This window comes from Exophiala viscosa (assembly GCF_022695815.1).
Source record: "Exophiala viscosa unplaced genomic scaffold EDD37scaffold_2, whole genome shotgun sequence".
NCBI classification, from domain to species: domain Eukaryota; kingdom Fungi; phylum Ascomycota; class Eurotiomycetes; order Chaetothyriales; family Herpotrichiellaceae; genus Exophiala; species Exophiala viscosa.
This window is the reverse complement of record NW_026944354.1, coordinates 2,585,574-2,603,075: the sequence shown is the minus strand read 5'-3', so window position 1 is coordinate 2,603,075 and position 17,502 is coordinate 2,585,574. Positions and strand designations below refer to the sequence as shown.

The following is a 17,502-nucleotide window of genomic DNA, read 5'->3' as shown; positions in this document are numbered from 1 at the left end:
ACTTCAAAGATGATGGGAGATGTCTTCTGCTGACAAGACAGAGGAATGGCAATGATATACTGTATTTGCTACCATCCAGCGAGAGTGCTATGCTATACTACAATGCCGAACTACTTCTTGAGGTACAGAGTCTGCGCATTGCAGAATGCTCTTAGACCGCCAACACCCCATTCATCTAGAAATGGTCAGCAAGCTGTATCATTACGGAAAGGTCAAGGGGGAACTTACATCCGACACCACTTTCTTTGTGACCACCGAATGGAGCATGAGCATCAAGCTCGAGATGGGTATTGACCCAGACGCTTCCGGCATCCAGCTGGCGAGCAATGCGGGCGGCTTCATCCAGGTTACTCGACCACACCGAGGCCCCGAGACCCATCTTAGTGTTGTTTGCACGGGAAACGACATCGTCCTCATCAGACCAAGTCATCAGAGGAACAATAGGGCCGAATGGCTCCTCAGTGGCGATTCTAGAGTCGTCGGCCGGCTTGTCGATGATAGTTGGAGTGATGAAGTAGCCGGGCTTGTCCTCGTTCTTGCCACCAACAGCCACAGTCCAGTTCTCCTTCTCAATGTCGGAGAAGAAAGTCTTGACCTTCTCGTATTGCATCGAGTTCTGGATGGGTCCTAGGAACACTCCTTCCTCGTTACCCTCGCCAACCTTGAGAGTCTTGGTAAACTTGACCATGGCGTCTCGGAATTTTTCGTGAATGTCCTCGTGCACGTAGATACGCTTAATGGCCAAGCAGATCTGGCCAGAGTTGAGGAAAGCAAGGGTAGCAATCTAGGAGAAAGATCAGGAATAGAACGCAGATAGATCTCCCGGACATGGATTGCATACCTTTGGAGCAACCTCCTCAATGTTGACGTCCTTGCAAACGATCGCAGGGTCCTTGCCACCACTATAACGGGTAAGTTCAGAACATCGAAACAAGAATGGGATCTGCCTCACAGTTCGAGAGTGACTCTCTTTAGGGTCTTTGCACAGCTCTCCATGACCTTCTTACCAGTAAAGGTCGATCCAGTGAAGCTGACCTTGTCTGGACCAGGGTGCGCTGTGAGCCATGGGCCGAGATGGTCGTCGCCGCTCAGGACTTGGAGAACACCCGGTGGGAAGAATTGCTGGCCAAGCTCGCCCAGCTTCAGGTCACAGTAAGGTGTGAAAGGGGATGGTTTAATGATGATTGGGTTTCCAGTGAGCAACGAAGGGGCGATCTTGCCGCAGGCCAAGTGGACAGGGAAGTTCCATGGCACGATACCGACAGTCACGCCAAGAGGGGTGTATCGGACGATGACCTGCTTCTGGTCATCTTCCTCAACGACTTCCTCCTTCAGCTCGATCTTGGAGAGCTCCCTCAGCCAGGTGACACCAGTTTGGACTTCACCAGTGGCAAATTGGATCTTGAACGACGAATGTTAGTTTGCCTCGATACAGATCCGAGTCATGACACGCACTGGCTTTCCTTGCTCCTTGGTGAGCATTTTGGCGAAATCCTCAGCGTGTGCCTCAAGAGCGTCGGAAAAGGCGAGGATGGCCTTCTTTCGCTCCTCCCAGGGAACCTTGGACCAGGTCTTGAAAGCCTCCTTTGCGGCGGCTACAGCCTCATCGACATCCTTTTGCGTCGAAACAGGCACCTCTGGATTGGGTTTGCCTGTGGCGGGGTTGATACTATGTCGGGTCTTCTCAGTCGTGGTTGACTTCCCGTTGATGGTATTGTAGAAGCCATTGAAGAGATCCAGCTTCTTGGAGGTATCGATGGAACCCATTTTGTTCGATGTTCACGAGTTTTGATGGATTTTGGTGATTTACAGCGGATTGTGCGACGAGAAGATGGAATTAGAGGGGTCAAGAAGGAAACCGAGTCTAGTTCTCTTATCTTCTGAAGAGGACTGAGTTGGCCGGGTGGGGTGATGGGCCGTCTTGGTGGGCCATATTTCGAATGCGCCATGGGATTATGAAATAGAGAAGCGAAGAACCAATCAACAAGAACATACTCACCATGGCCACATGGGTTCCGAAGATACACGAGTAACAATATCAAGTCAGCGTGATCCGGAACCATCCAAGACCCCTATTACCGAGTCAGATGCAGCGACTCACGTCTCTCCAAGGCCCTCGGGTGCAGTGATTTGCATTTTCCCCCGCGATCACGATTCGCGACAACAGCCTTGGCTGACATGACAGAGACGGGTACCTAGGTAGGTAGTAGTCTCTCAAGACTTTGTGCCTCGGATGATTTCCGCATTCGTGTTTTGACACGGCCGCATGTTGAATCGTGGTGCTGTGCATTACTACCCGACCCATTGAAGACTCAAGAGACAGGAAAGACTGTCAGCATTGTAAGACTGAAATTTGTCATACAGCTGGCAGTCTCACCAGATTTCATGCGTGGGTATACCTGGAAGACACAAGCACTGGTCCGTACCTAGGTAGAGAAGCGCGGGAAGTGAATTCGAGCCGAATGTAGGTATGTTGGGCGCTCGCAGAAGAACCCAAATGAAGAAATACGAAGCGCATGATGATCAGTAATCTGTACAGAGCAATGTGTTTGCGACACTCTTAATTGGACAAATATAGCACATTGGGAAGAAAACTTCCTAGGGTCCAACGGCATCACAAGAGGCAGTGATAGCGCCTGTACCATCGGTACAGTCAAGCTCTCAGAACATCGCAATGAACCGTGTCACCTACCAGAATGCTCTCTGGACGATGGTGAGTAGCTGACACCAGACCTGCGAAAAGCCAAAAGCTGACAACAAGATATCTTGCCGCTCCGGAGGCCGGTCCGGTGCAAGATGCACTGGGTGAGATTTTGGTCTGTTTCGCAGTTTGTTGATTCCAGACTTCGGGTAATCTGAGTGCGTGTCCTGTCTACGTCAGTAGTCCGGGATGTGATGTGATCTTTGGATCGTCTGCTTGTGGAACGACGTCGTGAAGCGTCGCATTTCGTGACGACCATGCAACTCAAGGCTGATGGTAGCATCCAGCATTTGGGCGGCTGACCTAACGTGGGAGCCCTGTCCATGGAGTTGTTGTAAACAACTCGAAACACGCATCTGCGCTTAGCAACCGGCATGTGAGCTTACGACATGGAATAATTGGATCTCGAAAGAGGACTTTTGAAGCATGAAGAACGTCATTGATGGGGCAAAAACATGGCGTTTAGCAGAAATTCCATGTAAGCTGAGTGTGTTTGTATAATGTAAATTGTGTGTTTCAAGGAGTAAGCTATCCTGCCACTCAATCCCCGCTCTCTTCTTTGGCGGAGCTCTATCCAAAACAACCATGTTTGAAACAATATGGATTTCGATCGGTCTTCGCTTGATCCTGCTTGTGAGTTGACTCCTGCAGCGATTGGTCACATCATTCAATCCTTCATCTGAAGAGAGTGGACAGTGAGACGACCTCACTTTCTTTGGTAAAGGCCAATGACGTAGTTTGTTATACGCAATCCCCTCGCGAAAGGCCTATACTCTCCCGATGTTTCCAACACCTCTTCAAACGCAAGCATGTGCTCGCCCTGCTGAAGCCCGGGACTCTCCCCTGCAAACCTGAAACTCTGCCGACGAAAGCGGCGTCGTGGTCCCAATGTTTGCACAGGTTCGAGATGATGCAATCAAGCAACTCATCCATCGTGCTGCTTTCCTGCAACGCGCACATTGTGGTTCATGCTTTATACCAAAAAGCTCTTGCGGTTTCAGAGGGCTGCCGTCGCATCAAGCGGGAAGCGGCTTCGCCGAGCGGGAGCATCCCAAGTCAATATCCATTCAATATCGAGAAATCCTGAAATATGGCATGGCCGAGGGTCTTTGCTTGATCCATGTGCCTCTAGCGCTTGTGCGACGTGATTGTCGTTTACAAAAGGCCTGTCGCTGGTGAGATACCTCGTAAGAAGAAGCGTGACAAGCTCCTTTGTTAGGCCAATAATCCTGCCACGACACCGCGTCCCAGATCCTCTAATTCCATGCAGCCTGGGCGCGTATATGTTCCCTGGAGACATGACATGGTTCATTCTGAGAAAGATTCCTTGAATGTTTTATGACTTCATCCGTTACTTTTTCATCGTGATCATTTTGGCACGACTTCCATGCTGAGTGAGGGAACGTAGAGCGTGACATTCGTCGAAGAATAAAGCGTTTCGGAACCGAACGCCATGTAGCCCAAGTAGTCACTCGTTGCAGGTCCTCCGATACCTGTCAATCCTTGTAGCAATGGCCCAAAGTCCGTGTCGATGTTTTGGACGGTGCCGGTTGCGACCCAGGTCAAGACTTTCTGTGACAGCGAGTTCGTGCCGTAGTAGAGGGAGAACGTTGTACCATTGATGTCTGCGGTTTTTACTGCTCCATCGGCAAGACCAATAGGTTGAGTTGCGGCACCGAAGTCTGCCAACCAGATCATGACTTCGTACTTGGCGTCAACAGTGCTGGTGGCGGCATTTGGATCCGAGTCGATAAACATATCGATTGCAACATTGGCATTGAGGCCTGCAGCTGTCAATGCAGTAACATCGGTAGTAGTTGGTAGTGTTTCACCAGCGCCGTAGGCCCATTCAGCTGCGAAGTTGACGGCGCTTACACTGTTGATCTCAATGGGAAAGATATCGCTACGGTCAATCTGAATGTTGGGGAAAGCGTGGACAGGTTGATCATCGGATCCTTGAGGATATTGCCAGGTGATGGACCAAGCTGGGGCGGTAATATTCGTTGGGTAGGAACCATTGGCATTCGTGGTTACCTATTCAAGTTGTCAGTCATGACTCCAGCATACCCGGTGCACACCTGACTTACATTCATACACAGTGCACTACCTGTAGTATCCTCAGTAACACCCCATTGATTGGGATTCACTACAGAATTGAGTCAGTTTTCGATTCACGTGATTGATGATTTGTCAGATGTATCTTGGGGGTGGCAGGGGGGAGGCTTTTCGCTAGAGCAAGCCAAAGGAGAAAGACAGATGCCAAATGCGCCCCCCCCCTCAGGAAATGCAGGACATCCATGCAGCAGAAGCTTTGCCACGCACAGATCAGTCCGGAAAACGACTAGTTCAGGAACGCCGGAAAAACCTGGCCACAGAACGCCGTGTTGCGTGACAGGGCCTGGATGGTGCCGGGCACACGGCGAAAGCCATGATCTTGGGAAGTGAGACTCACAGGTGTATTGCTGGCCACCAGTGGCGGGTGTGATACCAAAGGCCAATTGGCAATATGTGTTGGTCTCGACTTTGTTGCTCGTGAAAGGTCCGGACAACCCTTGGGATTCTCGGTATGTTTGCAGTCCCAAGAGTACGCCGATGGTTACCGCTGCTGGCAAGATAAGGAAACCATAACTGATAAGGGATTTGAGGCCCATGATTGTTGCAAAGACCCAAAAGCAGCTGGCGCGCTGAAAAGTATGTGAGGAGGGTGATCCCAATACACTGAGAAAGAGGACACAAAAGGCCGACAACGAAGATGGACAATCGAGCAAGCGACGAGAGGTCGGATTTGAGAAAACAACGTTAGGCTTGGCCGGTGCTTAGATCCTTTATGAAAGTCCCAGGGCGCGTCAAGGACAGAGGAGGTGAGATAACGGAGACGAGTTGGAGGGAGGAATGGTTTGGTGAATCTTCAATCAGGCGATGATGGAGGAGATGATTTCCAGCACTGGGGGAAACTCTGCTAGGCTGGAGGTGGTCGGTCAATAATGTCTGTGTTGCAATTTTGACAAGGGGATGAAGACTTGTCTCGGACCAGGGACTCGGAGTGAAGAATGGACAAGTTGGAAAGGCAGGAATTGCGACGCAAGCAAGATGGTCAGCCTGATGGAGACCTTGGTGTGGGAGTTGTTTTGGGAACGAGATTATCCGGCGGGAGTTGAGCGGACATTCTTCAACTGTTTACAAGAGGGTGGCATGGTGGCGTCGGCCCAGTGAAAATCTTGCGGCGGTACTAAACCATTTGGATCCTTAGCAGGGCCCAACGCAACGAATTGTTGGCCTGCATCTCGCCTATCAATGCCGATAGCCTTGCTGCCATCCCTGCCGGCAGACGTTTGACCTGCGCCGGAAACCAAATTTTACGCTGGTGGACCACGCAATTCCACCCGTTTGCCCACTAGAGTCCACACCACAGCCCACTGATTGCCCCCCGATATCTCTATATCCCTGTCCCTGAACGTCATTGTTCTTTTTTCATCCTCGCTCCCCTGGTTGCTCCTTATCGCGAAAATTCTGTTACTGGCCTATTGGGTGGTCGGCTGTCGTCTGTCTGGCCGTCCAGCCGCTGACTCGCTGGCTGAGTACTAGGGTACTCCCTCACTGCCACGAAAATGGAGAGTTCACTACGGCATGTCGCCCCCTGGCCACCTCCGTCTCGCCGTTCAACCCCTTCTCCCTGGCAATGGCAATACGATACAACGTACGATAGTGGCTCCAACCTCTCACATCAATGCCAGCCAGCAGAATTGTCTCTATGACGGTTGGCCAGCGACAAGTCCGTAGCTGGGTGACGCCGCTCTTCGTCTCAGAATACACATATTTCCTGCTTTACCAGTCTTCCCCAACCTGGCCAAAACACGAGATACATACTCATCGACCGATCATACCCGCCCGGATATAGTAAAACATCCATGTGTTATCTCGCAATGCGACTATGATATAATGCCGTCCAGGGCGGGAAGCGACTAAACAGAGTTCAGACCTGGAGACCTGGGAAAAAGCCTAGATAGTCGAAACTCCGTGCTGTACTGTACCTGTACGGAGCGTACCTCCCAGGTGCCCACAGCCCACTGCCCACAGACCGTTTACTACGCTACTTCTATACCCACCACCGATCCATCTTCCATCCAATCCCGGATCTCAAGGCCCCAAAATTTGAAACTCGTCTACTGCTGCCCTGGTTGCTGTCACATTTCACCCTCAAACCAATTTGCCTTCTTTTCCTCCTACCCATCGCCTTGTTTTCATCCTCTATACCGACTCGATACAGAGTATTTGGAGACCAGAACCTCTGCCTCCTCTACTCGTATCAACACTCTCGTTACAGAGACCTTCGCTTTGAACAGTCACCAACCACAAAGACCATAGAGTCAACGCGCCGGCACGCTTAAACTCTCGTTCAAGGTTGAAACATGAAGCACATGCCCAACTAATTTCACGCCTCCCGGACCACAACACGATCAAAGCAAACGAACATTCTTTGCATGAGCTCCAAAACACACCTGCCTCTCGTTCAACATGCCTCTCGTTCGTAAAAATGATCAAAGGCGACCTGCTCAGCTGCCTATGAGGGAGAACGCCATGTCGGCCTCTACCTCGAGCACGACTTTGTACGAGGCTGCTGACCCGTACCTGGAGAAACCTCCTTCAGCATACCCGCCATATCAAAACTACACAGAAGACGTACCTATACAGACCTTGTCACCCCGCGGACGACCTTCACCACCAGATTATCACAATCGAACTCTTTCCGAACTCATGACGGACACCTACCATGATGACCGATTGGAGCCTCCTACTCCCAATGGCCACTCGGCCTTCTCACCTCAAAGAGCACCTTCTTGGAACTCAGAAGCCAACACTCGAAGCAACTCGCCTTATCCCAGCTCCCCGTATGCCGCAGGCTCGCCATACGCTGCAAGCGCTCAGTTCAGTGCTCAATATGCCGCAGGCACACCATGGCGAAGTCAGGAAACACTCAGACCTCTCGTCCCCGATGCGCCTACACAGAATCTGCAACGGGATTGGGTCAAGAGCGGCTCCATTGCACAAATACAATCAAGAGATGACAAAGACTTCTTGTACGGTTGGAAGAAATGGTTGTTTCGATTTGTCGCACCCATACTCGCCATCGTTGCGCTCGCTCTCTACTGGTTGTATTTCGGGATGCGTATCACATTCGTTATCGACGCTCAGCGAAAGTATCACGCCCCATTTCCTCTAGCGTGGATCTTTATCGCCATTGAAATCAGTGTAGCAATCCCCATCTTCATGCAGACATTTTGGTCGCTGTTCATCATGAAGAAGAGACAGAGACCCAAGTTGCGGTTGCTCGGAACCGACGTTCCGACGGTCGACATTTTCATCACCTGTTGCGGTGAAGACGACGACGTTATTCTCGACACTGTCCGGGCAGCCTGCGACGTGGACTACCCTGCAGATCGTTTCCGAGTTCTGCTTCTGGACGACGGCAAGTCAGACAGCTTGAAGCAAGCAATTGAGGACATGCGTGAGACCTTTGCCAACACCTACTACATACGCCGACCCAAATTCCCAGGAGTTCCTCATCATTTCAAGGCTGGCAATCTAAACTATGGAATGGAAGCGGTACACAATTTGCCAGGAGGTGCCTCTGAGTACATGGCTGCATTGGATGCTGATATGATTCCGGAACAACATTGGTTGCGTGCCGTTCTTCCCCATCTTCTTTTGGACGAGAAGATGGCATTGGCCTGCCCTCCTCAACTATTCTACAACGTACCAAGGGGAGATCCTCTGTGTCAGAGTCTAGATTTCTTTGTTCACGTCTCTGAACCAGTCAAGGATGCTTTAGGTGTCGCTTGGTGTACTGGTTCTGGCTACGTGATTCGGAGAACTGCTATTGATCAAATCGGTGGCTTTCCCAGAGGATCATTGGCTGAAGATGTGGCTACTTCAACGCTTATGCTCGGCAAGGGCTGGAAAACAGCATACGTCCATGAACCCCTTCAATATGGCACCGTTCCTGAAGACTTTGGCAGTCATCTCAAACAGCGCACGAGATGGGCCATCGGCACCGTCGACACTTCATTCAAGCTCAAGTTTTGTCTTTTCGGCGATGCGGTCAAGCAAATGACCTTCGCTCAAAGAATGTCGAGCTTCATCTACGCCTTTTTGAGTTTGTTCAACATCTTCCTGATGCTGTCACTCTTTGCCATGCCTATTGTCCTCATCGCCAACAAGCCGCTGGTTGCCTATGCCAACGAGGAGCAACTTCGATGGCTCATCAGGACTTGTTTTGCCGTCACCATCATGAACCGACTTTGCGAGCTTGTTCTGTACATCCCAGCTGGATATGCTACGGGTCAGCGAGGTGCACGAGCACAACTCTGGATGGCGCCCTATATCGCGCTCACCATCATTCGGTCATTCGTTCTCCCAACCTGGCTTGGCGGTCAAACTCAGGCCTTCAAACCCACCGGCAGTCTGCAGTCAGCTCTAAATGAACGAAACGCGAAACTGCGAGCACCAATGTATCGGCGTCTTTGGACCATTTTGGTTAATTACCTGGCCCTCTTCCACGTCAGTTATGTTTACTTCATGATCGTCGCGGTCACCATCTCCACGTATCGGTGTTTCCTGCAGCATGGTCTCCGAGCTAAACTCATGTGTTTGCTCACTCACGCTTGGTAAGTTTCCTCCTCTACATTTGTCAGGACATTTCACTAACATATTTGCTTAGGTGGGTGCCACTGGCTTGGATCATCATCGTTTCTGCTTTCTGGATTCCTTTCACATACGCCGTCGACCCGCCGAACTGCCCAGACCGCGAAGACCTGCTTGACCGAGACCCGAAGACCGGAGTCGCACATCCGACCAAGGAGAGCAAGAAGATCGCCTTCCGCGGACAGACGCTCTGGTTCGAGATCGAATATACTTTTACCACCCTCTTCACCACGGCGGTGTTTGTTGCATCGTTTTTCTACTGAAAGAATAAAAAATGTCATTTACGACGAGACGACTTTGTCGCTTTTTTTTTGAGGCTTTCGGGCTTATCTGTATATATCGGAGGAGTGCTGGACGGGAATTGAACTGTTAATGGAGGGGAGATTGTAACTTTTGTACAGCATTGTTACAATGGGGCCTGAATCACGTTGGCAATACAACTATGGGAAAGGGCGACAATCATGAAATAAAGTGTCGGGAGTCGCTCGGTATACGGACGAGAAGGGAAGAAGTCCCATCCTTTTGGGGGACTCAATTGCATAAAGATACCAAAGCTGTATCAAGGAAGTTTTGGAGCCAGCTGGCATTCAGCAGGAACAACTAATGTCCATATACCATATAAACCATATATACAATTGAGAATTGTGTTACACAAACACATCAAAACATTCTTCAGGGCCTTTCGTATCCACTGCAACAGTTCGGAGCATGGCTTAGAAGCTTCTTCTTGCTGCTGGTGAGGCTGGCAACCTTCGATCATTCAAGTTCAGTCAATGTCCTGGGTTTGTTACATTGACGGGCCAATCTCCCGAAGGTGGTCATACAGTATGCTCATTGACTACTTACGCCCGTTTAGTAGCAGGGAAGCTACTCGTACATGATGGTCAGACGAATGACTAAGTGCGAAGGACTATGATGCCCAAGAACTGACCATGATTGCCCCCAATCCTAGTTCAGTAAGTCCATGGCTGTGGTCAAGACTCAATACTTCAGCCTTTGCAGCGAAGCGTTGGTCCTTCCTCCAATACTCAGACAGAGCAGCTCCTCATTCAGTGTGATGATAACCTTGATCGTTCTCTTCGTTGGTGCGTCATAATGGCATGTTTGATGCGGCGCCTGCTCGAGGACTTTGCGTGCAGACTGGGTTGCAAGAAGTGTCTGGGTATGCCACCGTCCAAGGCAAGCTCACTATATGGTGTCTTGCTTCATGAGTCCAACGTGCCTAAGCCAACTCCATACACCCTGCACAATCTCCCTTACAGCTGACCGAACCGCAAACCTGGCTGGTCAGTGGCTGCGCCCCACTCAGCTCGCCTCGGCCTTCGATACAGGTCCGCTCAAACGGTGTTTTCGCAAATGGTATTGATCTTATGATGTTATACACGCTGTGCAGTACAACGCCATCTCGACCCCAGGTGAATCCCTAGTAAAGGTTAGCCTAAGATCTCCTGACATACTGTGCTGAGCTTACCACCCTCGCAATGCGTTTGGCCAACTTATGTGGGCGCCCAGATTGGGATGGTTCAAATGTGCCGAGCAAGCAGATGAAAGTGATCTTGATATTGTTCTTGTAGACTGCATCAGAGAACGTAGAGGAAGTGAAGAAATTACTGCACTCAGCCTTGGGCCAGGGCTGCCAGCCTTGCCAAGACAAAGTGAACAGCATCGTGCAAGCAACAAACAGTACGATCGTTGGGAGGGTGAACTCGAAAGGTCCCTCCAGCCAGAGAAGCTGGGGGCAATGCCCAGACTTGGAGAAAAGGTCTTCAATTTCTCATCGTCACTCACATTAGATACGGGTCGAGAGCCTATGGACAAACTTCATAGCTTGGCTTGCAAGCCGGCACCACCGGCATTGTTGCTCACAAACGAGTCATCGAGTTCCTCCCACTCACTGAGGACCGTCTTCCTGCCCTGTACAAAGGGACCAGTACCCTTACTGCAGGTTGTCATCAGTTCAGTCCAACAAGAGACAATTCGAAAGAGCCCAACTTACAACATAGCCTTGAACTGTTCGGTCTTTCCGTGGACGCCCAAGGCTCCTAGATCCTTGTATCTCTCGAAGAGCAGAACTTCGTTAGGTGCGTCAGGTCGTGTCATCACGCAATATGTGAGTGTCGTCGGCTCGTTGTCCTCAACCCAGTTACAGAAACTCCTGGAACAGACGTCAGAAGGTATGAGCGGCCTGGCAGAGGATCATAAAGCATACCCGAGGACTTCAACCAGCTTATCCCTCGCGCCTTCTGTTTCCTTGGAGACGAACTTGGCCAGCATCACGATCTTGGCTTTCGGCGTCTCCTTCGCGCCTTTTCTTGCCACGAACCCGGCAGTTGGGTACCAGACGGTCCGGTCCTCCTTTTCGATGAGGGGACTCTTCAGCTTGAAGTACTGTCCTGCTTGTTCGACTGCTTTGGGACTGGAAAATGTCTGTACAACCCCGACTAATGTGTCCTTTTCGTCGGAAGGAACCATGCCCAGGTTGGCTTTGGGTCTGGTGGCCGGTTGAAAATAAGTGTATGCAAGACATTCCATTTCCGGCAGCCGGAAGAAGGAGGCTTGAGATACCAGTGCATGGACGGCCTAGCATTCGGTTAGCGTGGCTCTGGGAAACGAGCACCGGGATTGGCAGTGCGAGTGAATTCTTGGAGCAGTTCAGCAAGTCTGAGACTATGAACGCGCAGGGTTCCTAGTCCAAGGAGAACGCAGACGCCTTACCTCCTTCTTCGCCTCGACAGACTTCGGGTGCAACAGCGTCACTGACGCCGCCTTGTGATTTTCCGCGCCCATGTTGGAAGTGTGCTTGGTTTTCTTGATGTACACCCTGAGTATCGTTATGTCTAGGCGGATGCGCGGATCGGCGGCCTTTGTGCAAGAAGCTCTAGATTTAATCACGTCTCTTATTCACAAGCTCTGGGTGATGGAGGAGTCGACAACCAATTCATCACGGAGATGCTTTGATTGAATCTCTCCGCGATCTGATTAGTAGGCTAGGTGATGCGAGCCTCGACGAAGTCAGTAAGATGACCCCTCGAAATGCCTCGGCACTTGAAGGTCGGGCATTAGCGAATCAGCGGTAAGACCCCTAATGTAAGAAACCTAACCAGCCTGGGCGGACGCCGGACCATCATCAATACCAAGGCAGACTACCTCAATCGTCTTCATTCGATACACCTCACAGACCGGTCGAGGCTTACCAGAATGTCTACCAGGAATGGAAATAGGCCCGGAAGCCAGTGAACTTTGGCCACTTCCTCCATGAACACCCTGCCGCCATGATTCTGAAAGGCACAAAGGAGACTCGGCAGCCCGGAAAAAGAAATTCGTGCCTGTCAGCTAGGTAAAACAACAATGCCTGATCCACGTTTGGGTCACTAGGTAGGTCTGCCACTGTATCTGCCTCGTTCGGTACACTCGTCGGTATGTGTCCCAGTCTGGATTTCCACGAAAGTCACACGTGATGCCTTGCTCGACCATCACTTGCATATGAACCCCGGCAGCCTGCAGTAGTCAACTAGCCTGACCCGGATAGCGGTATCTGGTGAAAGGCGGGGAAATGCCGTCCCACGGTCGTTCATAACATTCTAACCGACCAGAACTACATGAGATGGTACGAGGCACTTTTCAAATACCCTCTCAAACAAGGCGTGCTTCACAAGCCCATCCGCTCCAGATCCTCGTCTTCGGCAATAGAAACGTACCGCCATCATGCCCACCAACGACCTCATTACTAAGCACACAACATCTTCAAACGGCACTCCCCTCCGGGACACAACCACCTTCATCACAGGCCACAGTTCCGAGGCAGAAGCCGTGTACCACAGTGTCGTGCCCGCCTCATGGCAAAAGATCAGAGAAACAAACCACTTCAACGTCATTTACACCACCTCCGAGTTTCCCGTGAGCATGGACGACGACAAGGATATCGACGCCCACGACAAGGTAATGTCCTCGGGGTCATTGGGCCTCGTCCGACCCAACGGCACGGTTTGCCGGACTGTGGATTTCGCGCCGGACGGGGAAGCACTCATGCATCGCACCAAGAGTCTGGACTATGGGATCGTTGTCGAAGGTGAGATCGAATGCCACTTGGACTCAGGAGAAGTGAAGACCATGAAGAGGGGTGATGTTGCCGTCCAAAGGGGCACGATGCACGCTTGGAAGAACGCTAGTAAGACCGAGTGGGCGAGAATGGTGTTCGTCTTGCAGGATAGTCAGCCTCTTAGCGTTGGCGGGAAGGTTCTTAAGGAGGAGCTGGGGCACGCTGAGGGTGCTATACCTGCTAGTGGAAATGATCAGTAGACTCTTAAGGCGTCGATGATTTGGATAACGGAGGCTTTAAATCTAGGAGGGTGTATTCAATAAGTCCATTCAAGAGCAAACTTGAAGCTGGAGATCATCTGCTGTCCAACCTTCAAGTTCGGAGATAGTGACTTGATAATCGAATTCAGGTTTGTTCGATTTGATCGTACATTTGCTTGTGTCCATTGCGGCACTTGTCCTGTGTCCTCTTCAATATGCCTCTTGTTCCGTGCCAATACCGATCCCAATACTCTTCACAATTCATATTCCAGTTGATGCATTTGCAAGTTGTGTGTCACACACGTAAAGCCATTGTTCGGAGGCACCTTCCAAGGTGTATGTGCCGTACCGACACTCCAATGTCCTTTTGATATCCTGTGGTCAACCAAAACAATCGTCCCACCACTAGATCTCTGCAGGATCGAAGAACCTCGATTCCAACGGCCTATTAGCCGGCCATACCTGCCGGTACTTCTCCAATTGCGCATGGAATTTTCGAACCCAAAATCCTTGGTCGGGGTACATTGATTTCCACGCACTGTGCTTGCCCAGCACGTACAACCCACATTTGGCTCTTGAGAAGAGCACATTCAGTCGTTGCTTTTGCAGAAAGCCAGCCCTAGCGACCGCACAGGGGTCGATAATCACAACATCAAACTCGGCGCCTTGCCGCTTGTCGATCTTATCCACTACAATTGAATCAGCTTGAGGATACTCCTCACACATAAGTGCTTTCGCCATCTGAAGGTGCTCGTATTCGGCATGGTAGGGCGTCAAGACGGCAATTGTACAGGGCGTGGTAGTGCCGAAGCCTGCAGCGAGGAGGCCTTCAACAATATACAGAGCAGCAATGGTGTATGCCGTACAGTACTTCGAACCACTTTGTCTCGTCTCTTCCTTCGCGGGGGGAATGTCGTAGAATATCACGGGTGTAGCTTGGCCATGCTTGACCATATTGTGCATGACGATTTTCTGCGCAAGCGGACGCCGACTCAGAGACGTGCTCTCATGGTTAGAGAGTCTTCCATCGTACACCGCGTTATTGCAGATAGCGGCGATTTCTGGCAGAGCTCGGTGCTGGACCGTGAAAAACGCCGTCCTGAAGCCTGCAGTCTGGAGACGTTCCTGGAACGAAAGCTCCAGTTGGGCGGCGAAAGGATTCTCCAATAATGCTCCTCGTTGATCACGTCTGGTCTTTGGCGCATCGCTTGATTCAAGAACTGGCGGCAGCTGATCCTTGTCGCCGACCATGATCTTGCCAATGATGTTCGGATAGAAAGCTAGGAGGGGCCACCATTCATACTCAACTACACGGGCAGCCTCATCGACAACCAGGAGCTCGGCTTCTGCATAAGAGCTGCAAAGCACAGATTGGCCGGCTCCCGCCACGGTTGCACAGACTGCTGTAGCGTGGCTGATGACGTGACTCATCAATCTGCTCATTTCGGTTTGGAATTGTCTGGTCGATCGTATCGAACTTTGTCGAATCGAATGGTAGTACAACAGTCGGATTGTCGACCATTCATCGCCCACTTCGAACGGCCCAGGAATGAGTCCAGCGACTTGTAACATTCGGTGCCCAATGGAAAGCTGGAACACCTGAGCACGGATATCGCCCAACAAATCTTCAGCGTTGCGCGTAAAGTGCTGGAAGTAGTCTCGGTTGCTCTGAAGAATCTCTGGTGATGTCTCAATACTGGCAAGTGGTCCACGAGTGTTGCCAGTCTGTTCGATCTCCATCAGGACTCTGCTCCGAATGTCCATGACCGACAGAAAGATATTCTTCTCCGTTTCGATGCTATGTGCTCGGAGAACATAGCGATTGCGCAGGCTGCTATCCGTGCCAGGAAGGTTACTCATCTTTCGGTGCACGGCTTGGGCCAATGCGTCCGCTCCAGCGTTACCAGCAGACGTGAGTAATAAATGGTGTTGAACATGTGCATCTGTCAAAAAGGGTCGGATAGCCTCTACCACGAAGTGGGTCTTGCCGGTCCCTGGTCCTCCGTGGCATAAGACGAAGCCTCCAGGGGCCTTCCTTCCATTGACAACAGCTTCTTTTTGACTGTCGTTCAGGTTCATTTCTGTCTCCGGGTTTTGTGCACAGTCGCGGACCTTTGCGTAGATATCAAACGTCTCGATATTTGAAGGGTGTCTTGCCAGCAAAAGATCCAGAACTGCCTTGTCCATACCATCAAGACCTGGCTGGGTGAATCTCTTGTCCAAGACATCGAGGGCGAGACGGCTGCGTGCAAATGTACCGTCTTCGAGTATTGGGCGGACTGTTGCTTTCCAACTAGGCTTCGTCGCGATCAAGTCTCGACCTGCCTTACCTGAGGGAAGGGCATCACGTCGAATAATGGGCACCAAATGCTGACCGCAGAAGATCCGTGGGCATTCTTCCCCACGACGGAACATAGTTGCTGCCAATGAGTCTCGCGGTGAAAACGACACAGGCTGCGAGATGTGGATTTCCCACGCTTTCTCAGGTGGCTTGTCCTCATCGAGTGCACGTCGCTTATGCCCCAGGTCGTCCACGAAGACCAGTGTTGCCTTATCCCCGGGAGCAAGCTTCATATTCTGTGGTCCACAAAGGACCACATGAAATTTGCTCCGAGTACCAGGGATCTCGACAACACGCACTTGACATTTGTAAGTATTCATCTTAGTCTCGGCCAATTGCCGCTCGTACTCCATGCCCACCCCCAGTGTAAATGCATACTCCCTCCAGTCGAAGAATGCTACCTTTGCAGGGACACTAGTCTCAGGGGGCTCCACCGGCAAACACGGTATCTTCTCGAAGACTCTCTCCCATGGGCTCATGTGACCGGTCGACACCTCCTTCTCAAACGCGAGTAGCATGCCGTTGGATTGACGGCGTGCGTTACGATCATTGAGACAGAATGCGATGATCTTCTCGCGGCTGAGATATTCCTGGAGCGGCTGGAAGCAAGAGGCGCACCCTTCGACAAATAGCCCTTCTGCACACACGTGGCGAAGGTTGAATTCCAACAACGCAAGATAACAAGTGCTGTTTCGAGCCGGCTTATGTCCTACAACCCGTTGATACCAAGTTGAGTTGACTTTCTGTATCTTCAATCGCTCGCAGGCTTCGACCGGGAAATTAACCACGGCCCTCTCATCCGGCCTGGAGCCAGTCAGGGAAATCTTGACATGTGATTTGTGCTCGTTGGTAACGAAGGTAATCTTTACATCGATTCCTGGGAGGCGCAGGACCTTCAAATCGAGATATTCTTTGAACTCTTGTGGGCCATCGGTTTCCTGCAGAAAGGAACTGACCGAAAGGAGATGGACTCCTTGCGGCATGGCGACAGTGGAAGGATGACGACGGAGTGGCCCTCAGACAACATGCGCAGGGCAAGCCATTGGCCTCGGAGTGACCTGCAAAGTCAGTCAATTGTCGTGGAGCAGCAAGGCAGGAGTTAATTGATATCCCCAACCGTGTCAGGGCTGTTGCGCAGGCAATGTGTAATTTCCAATTTTGCCAACGATGAATGAGCCCTAATGAAACGTGACAAATGGAGAAGCGCAACAAGAGAGACAAGAGAGACAAGGCAACGGTATCCCGATGATGAACAATCAGCTCACAGCTTGCCCACAGCCCAGTCAATTTTGATCAAAGAGGAATGAAAGCACACAGAAAGTGTCGGAGGAAGATGATGTCGCAGCTGTGAAGGAGTATTGCTGTGTTGTGGGTAGACAGGTGAAGTAGAACAGAGCCCATCCTTGGCGATTTGGTGGTGAATACCATCTCATCATGGCAAGGCGCTCACCCTGTCCCT

At 51.1% G+C, this 17,502-nt stretch overlaps 6 protein-coding genes across 6 annotated transcripts; 2 read left to right on the top strand and 4 right to left on the bottom strand.

Moving 5' to 3' along the window:
* Window positions 1–42: 42 nt before the first annotated feature.
* Window positions 43–2,144, bottom strand: EDD37DRAFT_622595 (aldehyde dehydrogenase). The gene is made up of 5 exons (XM_062816067.1): window positions 1,456–2,144; window positions 953–1,401; window positions 842–902; window positions 229–784; window positions 43–175 (listed from the first exon to the last, which is right to left on the bottom strand). Exons 1-5 carry the CDS (start codon window positions 1,765–1,767, stop codon window positions 111–113), a joined length of 1,443 nt encoding a protein of 480 aa, XP_062673431.1. The 5' UTR covers window positions 1,768–2,144; the 3' UTR covers window positions 43–110.
* A 1,925-nt stretch (window positions 2,145–4,069) lies between these two features.
* Window positions 4,070–5,352, bottom strand: EDD37DRAFT_647212 (concanavalin A-like lectin/glucanase domain-containing protein; the record flags this gene model as incomplete). The annotated part of the gene is made up of 3 exons (XM_062817837.1): window positions 4,070–4,735; window positions 4,789–4,847; window positions 5,154–5,352. The coding sequence occupies 3 exons, from the start codon at window positions 5,350–5,352 to the stop codon at window positions 4,070–4,072; spliced, it is 924 nt and encodes a 307-aa protein (XP_062673430.1).
* A 1,864-nt stretch (window positions 5,353–7,216) lies between these two features.
* Window positions 7,217–10,071, top strand: EDD37DRAFT_677421 (glycosyl transferase; the record flags this gene model as incomplete). The annotated part of the gene is made up of 3 exons (XM_062819607.1): window positions 7,217–7,590; window positions 7,633–9,366; window positions 9,420–10,071. The coding sequence occupies 3 exons, from the start codon at window positions 7,217–7,219 to the stop codon at window positions 9,664–9,666; spliced, it is 2,355 nt and encodes a 784-aa protein (XP_062673429.1). The 3' UTR covers window positions 9,667–10,071.
* Window positions 10,072–10,761: 690 nt separating this feature from the next.
* Window positions 10,762–12,549, bottom strand: EDD37DRAFT_265466 (uncharacterized protein). The gene is made up of 5 exons (XM_062810877.1): window positions 12,119–12,549; window positions 11,613–11,983; window positions 11,400–11,558; window positions 10,875–11,342; window positions 10,762–10,826 (listed from the first exon to the last, which is right to left on the bottom strand). Exons 1-4 carry the CDS (start codon window positions 12,188–12,190, stop codon window positions 11,225–11,227), a joined length of 720 nt encoding a protein of 239 aa, XP_062673428.1. The 5' UTR covers window positions 12,191–12,549; the 3' UTR covers window positions 10,762–10,826; window positions 10,875–11,224.
* A 559-nt stretch (window positions 12,550–13,108) lies between these two features.
* Window positions 13,109–13,702, top strand: EDD37DRAFT_606346 (uncharacterized protein; the record flags this gene model as incomplete). Its single annotated transcript, XM_062814878.1, has 1 exon — window positions 13,109–13,702. One exon carries the CDS (start codon window positions 13,109–13,111, stop codon window positions 13,700–13,702), a length of 594 nt encoding a protein of 197 aa, XP_062673427.1.
* A 194-nt stretch (window positions 13,703–13,896) lies between these two features.
* EDD37DRAFT_265549 (P-loop containing nucleoside triphosphate hydrolase protein) lies at window positions 13,897–17,176 on the bottom strand. The gene has a single exon (XM_062810879.1). It carries the CDS (start codon window positions 17,024–17,026, stop codon window positions 14,108–14,110), a length of 2,919 nt encoding a protein of 972 aa, XP_062673426.1. The 5' UTR covers window positions 17,027–17,176; the 3' UTR covers window positions 13,897–14,107.
* Between the last annotated feature and the right edge of the window lie 326 nt (window positions 17,177–17,502).